This window comes from Gossypium hirsutum, chromosome D10, assembly GCF_007990345.1.
Source record: "Gossypium hirsutum isolate 1008001.06 chromosome D10, Gossypium_hirsutum_v2.1, whole genome shotgun sequence".
In the NCBI taxonomy this organism is placed as follows: domain Eukaryota; kingdom Viridiplantae; phylum Streptophyta; class Magnoliopsida; order Malvales; family Malvaceae; genus Gossypium; species Gossypium hirsutum.
Genome location: NC_053446.1, coordinates 13,726,818 through 13,734,130, shown reverse-complemented (window position 1 = coordinate 13,734,130; position 7,313 = coordinate 13,726,818). Strand labels below are relative to the sequence as shown.

Sequence of the window (7,313 nt, the reverse complement as noted above, 5' to 3'; positions counted from 1 at the left end):
GTCGATCAAAATAGGAGTGTGAGGTTAAACCCAATTTACATGACAAAGTTCAATAGATTAAATATTTTGTTGAATAATTGTTGGTTTTTTTTAAAAACAATTTTATTATATGTTTTGATAATATATATGCTCTTTTTTGATACAATGTCTAATTACCCATAATTTTTAATCCATAAATTGGAAGATAATGTACTTCAATGTACTTAACATCCTCCTACATCAATAATAATATTTATATTAATCGAATTAATATTCAATCGATAATAATTATTTGTTTTTTATATACTTTGAATTGGGGACATGAAAAATAGAATGAAACAGAAAGAGACTCACATTCATTATAGGAACTATTTTCATTTTTAATTTGTATTCTCATGTGAGGTTTCACTTTATTGTAAAAATGAAATTATAAATTAAGAGTAAAAAATTACAAGCGAAAAATATTTAAAATTAAAAATATCCATAAATCTAAAACGATAAAAAAAACATTATATATGAATAGTAAGGTAAAAAGGGTATGCCTATTGCCTAGCTTGAGCTAAAGAAAAAAGTACAACAAGTACCGGGAACCAATCAAAACTAACTTTAGTCAAATATGATGACACGTGTTTAATTATAAGTTCTTTTGGGAAATCGAACGGTCTAGATCCCTTCATTGCCACACCAATCTCAACCGTCAGATCAGATACCCTTCAACCCCATAGACCGGCGCAGTATAACTATATAACCCGACATGGTCCCATTCTTTCACAATGAGTACAAAGTTTACACAACTTTTTGTGTTTATTTTCGCTTTTGCCCCTGCTTTTTTATTTTTTACTTCTCGAGTTTCTTTAATGACTTTTATGGCTTTCTGCTTATAATGGAAGGGTCTTAAGCTTATTCTCTTTCTCTCTCTGCTTTTATTTTCTCTGCACTTCGTGCATTTTAGCCTGCAATATTTGAAAGCAGTAATCGATCTTCTTTTCTTTGTCTACTCTGCAACTCTACCAAGTTTTACTCCTGTAAGCTCTTTTCTTTTTATTTTATTTTTTTAAATTTCAGTTTTTCTGTTCGATTTTTGTTTTGCAGTTTTGCTTGAGATCAAAGGTAAGATCTCAAGTTTTTCTCCCCCTCCCCCTGTTATTGTATCTGTTTGGTTGCCGCAAAAGCAAAAGAAAATGGAGGAAAAAGATTGCTACTTTTTTTCTGCTTTGTTTTTCTTTGTTTCCCTTTCTCTCTTTTTACTGCTTTTATTCAGGGAAAATGGGCTGTTGCAGAAAGATTTAATGCATAAGAGAGTTGACTTTTTTTTCCCTTTAATATTCTCCCTATCTTTTTATGAGCTAAATAAAATTTGTTCTTCACGGTTAATTTTTTTTTTCTATTTTAAGCTCTGTTCTTTCTCGTAAGATTTTGCTAGAATTTCCGTAAGACTGTAAAATTGGAGTCCTTTTTTGCTGCACTGTTTTTCTTGTAAAATCATAGTGGTAATTATTCTCGACTTGTTAAAAGATATTTCCGTTTATGTAATTTAGTTTTATGAGTTAGATTGCTCTAATGCAGGTTTTCTGGCTTACACCATTATTTGAGCTTTAGAAGGTGAGAACCTTGATTAATTGTTACCCTTATAAACAATAAAAATTGACGCATAACAACCAATTATTGTAGCTGAAGTTGTTTGAAAAAATGAGTTGAGGTGGGTTTCATGGGTATTGTTAGTGGATTCAGAAACAGCTAATGCATGGGTGGGTTTTCACCTGGAACTAATAGTAATTGTGAATGAGTCTACTTGAAGGTTTAATTTAGATATCTTTGTAAAATAAATTGTGATCTGCTGTAATTTGTAGTGGTTTTTGGATCTTCTGTTTTCAAATAACTTGGCTTAAACGGTTTTATTCTTGTTAGTTTGCGGAAATTTTGATTTGTCTTTTGTTTTTCTATGTGGTTTTAAGAGGCTATCTTGAGAAGCTTTGAGTTCTGATGTCTCCGCTGTTGCTTGGTGTGGAGGAGGAAGGGCAGAGTAGGGTTTCTTCTTCATCTGTTGAATGTATCTCCCAAAATGGCTTGGGGATAAGGGAGTGGAATTATCTTGGATTATCAGATTTTTGTTCAGTTGACAGCTCCGGTGTCCTGGATGATAATGGGAATAACCTGAATTTGAAAGCCACAGAGCTGAGGCTTGGTCTTCCTGGATCCCAGTCCCCTGAGAGAGAAACTGAGCTTTGCTTTCTAAACTCGGGAAAACTTGATGAGAAGACACTGTTTCCTCTACTTCCTTCTAAAGATGTAATCTGCTCATCATCCCAGAAAAGTGTTGTTACTGGAAACAAAAGGGGATTCTCTGAGGTGAAAGGCACCATATACACTGAAAAAAAATGGGTGGGTTCTGGAGCTGTTCCGGATTCTCAATTTCTGCAACCTGTGTCACATGGAAAATACTCTGTAGCTCAAGCATCTGTAAAGAAAGACGGGCCTGCAAATGAGATACAAGAACAGCCTTGCACCAGTAATGGAACCAAAGTCAACCGAACTGACATTTCTAACAACAGCAGTGCACCTACTGCCAAGTAAGTATAATTAGCTTGAGAAATGACTCTTAAGCTTTGATGGTATAAAGGGCATTATTTCTTATCCTTTTTTATTGTTGTTATGATATCCCTTTTCTTAGCAGGGCTCAGGTTGTTGGTTGGCCTCCAATAAGATCATTTAGGACTAAAACACTGACCACTTCTTCAAAAAACAATGACGAAGTTGATGGAAAACCGGGACCTGGTACTCTTTTTGTCAAGGTCAGTATGGATGGAGCTCCTTATCTGAGGAAGGTAGATTTGAGAATGTATTCAACTTACCAGGAACTGTCTTCTGCTCTTGAGAAGATGTTCAGCTGTTTCACCCTTGGTAAGCTATCGTTGCATTCTTTGCCTTATTGCATTATCGAGCTGAATCCTTCTTGTTGCAAGAAATGCACATAATAAAGGAAAACTTCTGTTATTTGTCATGGACCTGGTTACCACATTTTCATTATCATTTCAGGTCAATGTGGGGCTCATGGTACTCCTGGGAAGGAAATCTTGAGTGAGAGCAAGTTGAAGGATCTTTTGCATGGATCGGAATATGTGCTTACATACGAGGATAAAGATGGTGACTGGATGCTGGTTGGGGATGTTCCATGGGAGTAAGCTTCATTCACTCAACATCAGTATTTGCCTTGACATTTTATTGTCCCCAAATTCTTCCCCTCCCCCCTTAAATCTTAAATTACATAGGCAGCATGTATCTTTGAAGACTGAATTTCTTTTGTCAGTAAGCACTTTGGCTCTCCTATTTGTTGTCAACAGGAGACATACAAATAAATAGATTTAGTATTTGTGTTTGTGTTTGTTCTTTTCTGTGCCTATTCTACATTTTTGTTAATACTGAAATTAATTTGGCATGCAAGTGCTGCTTATTTAAACTTGTAGATTGATTTCCTCAGTCAAGTTACCTAACTGTGATTTGATTTGTTGCAGGATGTTTATTGAAACATGCAGGAGGTTGAAAATAATGAAGAGTGCTGATGCGATCGGATTAGGTAAGTAATTTATGTTTAGCAAGCTCTGCAGTATGGATCAAATTCATTAAATTATTTGTTTGTAATCTGGGTATATGCATATGTTTTGCACTCCTACCATGTAATATCTGAGTTATGTCCAGTGGTTTCACTTTGCCTATTGAACCATAACTGGACAAAATCTAAGGTTTTAATGTTAGCTGGCATTTTCTGTGTCATACAGCTCCTAAAGCAATGGACAAGTCCAAGAAAGACTGTTAGATAAATTCTGATGGCGAAAATTGAAGCTGAAAATTCCTTATTGTGGAGTAAACTAAGATAATTGAGACCAGAAACTTGCAGGGTACCTGGTGCAGAAAGAAAAGTTCGTTTCATATTCCAATCTCATCCATGTTGTGATTGCACTTTATGTTTGTCACAAGTTTATGATAATTGTTTTATCAAAAAAAAAACAAAAAACAAAAAGAATAGTGATAATAGGAGGCTTTAATGTTTAGATGTACCGAATTTCGTTGGATGTGTGTTTAATCGTAAAATTATGTCTTGTTGATGAGGTATTTGGTAAATGTTATTCTCATTTCAAAGATACTGGTTTTATCAAAAGCCTGGCTTGGTTGGTATTGAAAGAATTTCGAGCTAATTCCAGATTGATCGAGTTGCTTATTTATTTTGTAAAAGATGAATTCAAATTTAAAATTAATTATTTTATTTTGGGGGGAGGGGGGGGGTAAAAGATTGGAGTTATTTGAGTATTAGTACATCTGAATTTGGTTTATTAAGCTTTGATTTCATCAGTGATCAAGTAATTTAGAAGCACCTTTGTGAAATCTTTTCGCAAGAACTGCCATGGTAAATTTACTTGATCTCTTCCCCTCTCTAATCCCTCCTCTCCTTTTTATTTCCTTTTAAATGGTTTTTTTTATTCATTTATGATAATCTCTTCCTTTTTCAAAAGTGCACGAAACATGTCCGAGTTTGAGCCTGTAGCAGTTTCAAAATCGAGAAAATTTGAGTCCGAGCTCAAGAAAGCTAGAGTTTATAAGAATTTGATTTTGAGATTGATTTGGCTTGAATCCAAGATAAATTTGACCTAAAGTTCGAACAAACTTCAATTTATAACTGAAGAATCATATTCAACGTTATAATTAATATAATTATGTGATATTACTTAAAATAAAAATAAATAACTGATAATTATTTATTTTATAAAAATGTATTCATCAGCCTTACATGTTTAATTTAAAATTTTATTAATAACAAGAGTATTTAATAATAAATTTTTACCTTAAGTTATAAGGGAATAATTTATTTATTTTTTGGTAAAGAAATATAGAGATCAATTAAAGGTTAAACAGTTTCACTACAAATAGATTGCCCATCAATCCAAAATTGCTCAATGATTTTTGTCGAGATTTTCTTGAACCTTATAGAGCCATATGGGAATTTTTGCATAAGCCCAGCCAAAGTATGAGCTGTAGTAGTAGCTTCTCTTGGAGTCTTTTGAAAAATCACCTATGAGTTTATTCTATAAAGATCCTATATTCTTATCACTAAACCCTTGTTCGATTTGTCACAAGACTTATCAAAGATTGCCGTAAGAGCTTGAGCACAATCCGTTTCAACAATGATATTAACCCATTTCGCATCCCAAGCCAACAAAAAGGCATAATAACTTGCCCAAAGTTCCGTTTGCTCAACACTGCACCTTCCTATGTTCCTTCCCACACCACCAAGCCAACTACCCTCAACATTTCTTGCCACTACTACAACTGAAGCAAATCCCTAGCTCGGGGATCTCGAGCTATCCGTGTTTAATTTAATGCACCCCAACGGAAGAGGTTTCCATTGACTGCAATGTCTAAGACCCTTAGAAATCCCATCAGAGGCCACATGGCTATGCTTGATAGAGGTCGCCCAACATCACGAAGAATGAAGAATATGCCTTAAATCAATATCCTTACCTTGGAAAATCCACAAATTCCTCTGTTTCAACAGATTCCAACAAATTATCCCAAAGAGAGATTGCCACTCCACCTCCGTATAGGCCAAATCAAACTCATTCATTAAATTCAACGAGATCCAATCTAAAAGCATGACCGAAAAAAATTGCATTGAAATCCTTTTAAGGATAATTTACTTCCAGAAGCCACGAGCCTTGCTACAGTCTCTCAATACATGGATGATCGATTCTACAGAATTACCACAAAGTAAACAAGAAGGATTACCAACCATACCTCTTCTAAACCGTTTGAAATTCGTCAGTAAGCGTTCCTTGAAAACCAGCCAGAGAAATTGTCTAACACGTTGAAGGCCAACAAAAGACCAAGCCAGTCTCCATTTATTGTCTACAGGGTTCAAACGGTTCTACATCAAATAATTATACATAGATTTAATAGTAAACTCCCCGTTAGTCGACCATTTGGAGATCAATTTGACTTGCCCAATAGAAGGATTTGGAGGCGGAATACCTACAATATATGGAATAACGTCCCTATTTACCATACAATGCCAAAAATCCAATCCCAACTACCATCCGCAAACGTTACCTCTGAAAGAGTAGTTTCCATATTAATGAGGTCTATATTTCACCAAAAGGTAACTAGAAAACCAATTTTCGGAATCCAATTATCTGTCCAAACCTTAATCAGTCTACCATCACCAACAGACCAAGCAAGGCTTTGTCGCAGGAGAGGCCAAACTTTCGAAAGGGACCTCCAAAGAAAGGAACGCGATCCCCTCGAAATGTCCATAGGGTAGTCGTCTTTGACTTTATATTTAGCACAGAAAAGCTGAATCCACAACGTTTGCTTATTTGTGAGAAGAGTGAACCCCATCTTTATAAGGAAAGAGTCGTTTTGCTCTTTAAGACATCGAAGACCAAGTCCACCATTAATGAATGGTTGACAACAATCTGACCAATTAACCAAAGATGGTTTATGTTCTCCTGCTTCCTTACCCCAAATAAAACCCCGTGTAATCTTTTCAATTTTTGTACAAATACTAAGGGGAATTCTGTCTGTCTGCATAAAGTAATTGGGGATTGAGGGGAGTGCTGACCGCACAAACGTCACCTTTCCTACTATAGAGAGCATTTTAGCATCCTAATTATCAAGCTTTGACAAATTTTATCCACCATAACGTTGAATGTACTCGATGTCACTCTCCGATGAAACAGTGGCATCCTCAAGTAAGTACCCAAGTCATCTGTTCTAGCAAACCCAAGAATACTACAAATATCAACTGTATCAGAAGGGTTTGTGTTTTTGGAAAATAACACCCCTGTCTTGCTAGAATTGACTTTGTAACTTGACGCACTTCTAAAAAAATCCATAACCTCCTTAATCATATGAGCTTGTGACACATTTGCTTCCACGAAAAGGAACAAATCATCAGCAAAAAAAAAAAGTGTGAAATAGCCGACCCATTTCTGACAAAATAAATTGGCTTCCAAATATTTTCCTGAACCTTTTTATGAATCAGCTGACCCAGTCTCTTTATACAAAGAACAAACAGATAAGGGGAAAGAGGACAACCTTGTTGTATACCTCTCATCGGGACAAACTCCTTAGAAAGGCTACCATTCCAAACTATTTGCATCTGTACAGAAGAAACACAATCCATAATAATCTGATTCAACAAAAAAGGAATTCTTGTATCAAGTAAAGTATCTTCGAAGAAATCACACTTGAGTCTTGCTGGAAAAAAATTAATTTTTGAAAACTTTGAGGCTAGATTGGTAAAGGTGGATAGTTGAATCATAAAATTATGGTTTATACTCTAC

At 35.2% G+C, this 7,313-nt stretch overlaps 1 protein-coding gene across 4 annotated transcripts; it reads left to right on the top strand.

Annotated features, from left to right (window-relative positions):
• The first annotated feature begins 751 nt into the window (after positions 1 to 751).
• LOC107914352 (auxin-responsive protein IAA9) lies at positions 752 to 4,089 on the top strand. 4 transcript variants are annotated; one of them, XM_016843251.2, is made up of 7 exons: positions 752 to 1,004; positions 1,546 to 1,581; positions 1,935 to 2,549; positions 2,654 to 2,880; positions 3,016 to 3,157; positions 3,492 to 3,553; positions 3,756 to 4,089. In XM_016843251.2, exons 3-7 carry the CDS (start codon positions 1,963 to 1,965, stop codon positions 3,791 to 3,793), a joined length of 1,056 nt encoding a protein of 351 aa, XP_016698740.1. In that variant the 5' UTR covers positions 752 to 1,004; positions 1,546 to 1,581; positions 1,935 to 1,962; the 3' UTR covers positions 3,794 to 4,089. The 4 variants fall into 4 exon arrangements, with proteins under 4 accessions (XP_016698740.1, XP_016698739.1, XP_040959090.1 ...); XM_041103156.1 differs by having other exon boundaries at positions 846 to 1,004; positions 1,937 to 2,549; positions 2,651 to 2,880; XM_016843250.2 differs by lacking the exon at positions 1,546 to 1,581 and having other exon boundaries at positions 2,651 to 2,880.
• The last annotated feature ends 3,224 nt before the right edge of the window (positions 4,090 to 7,313 follow it).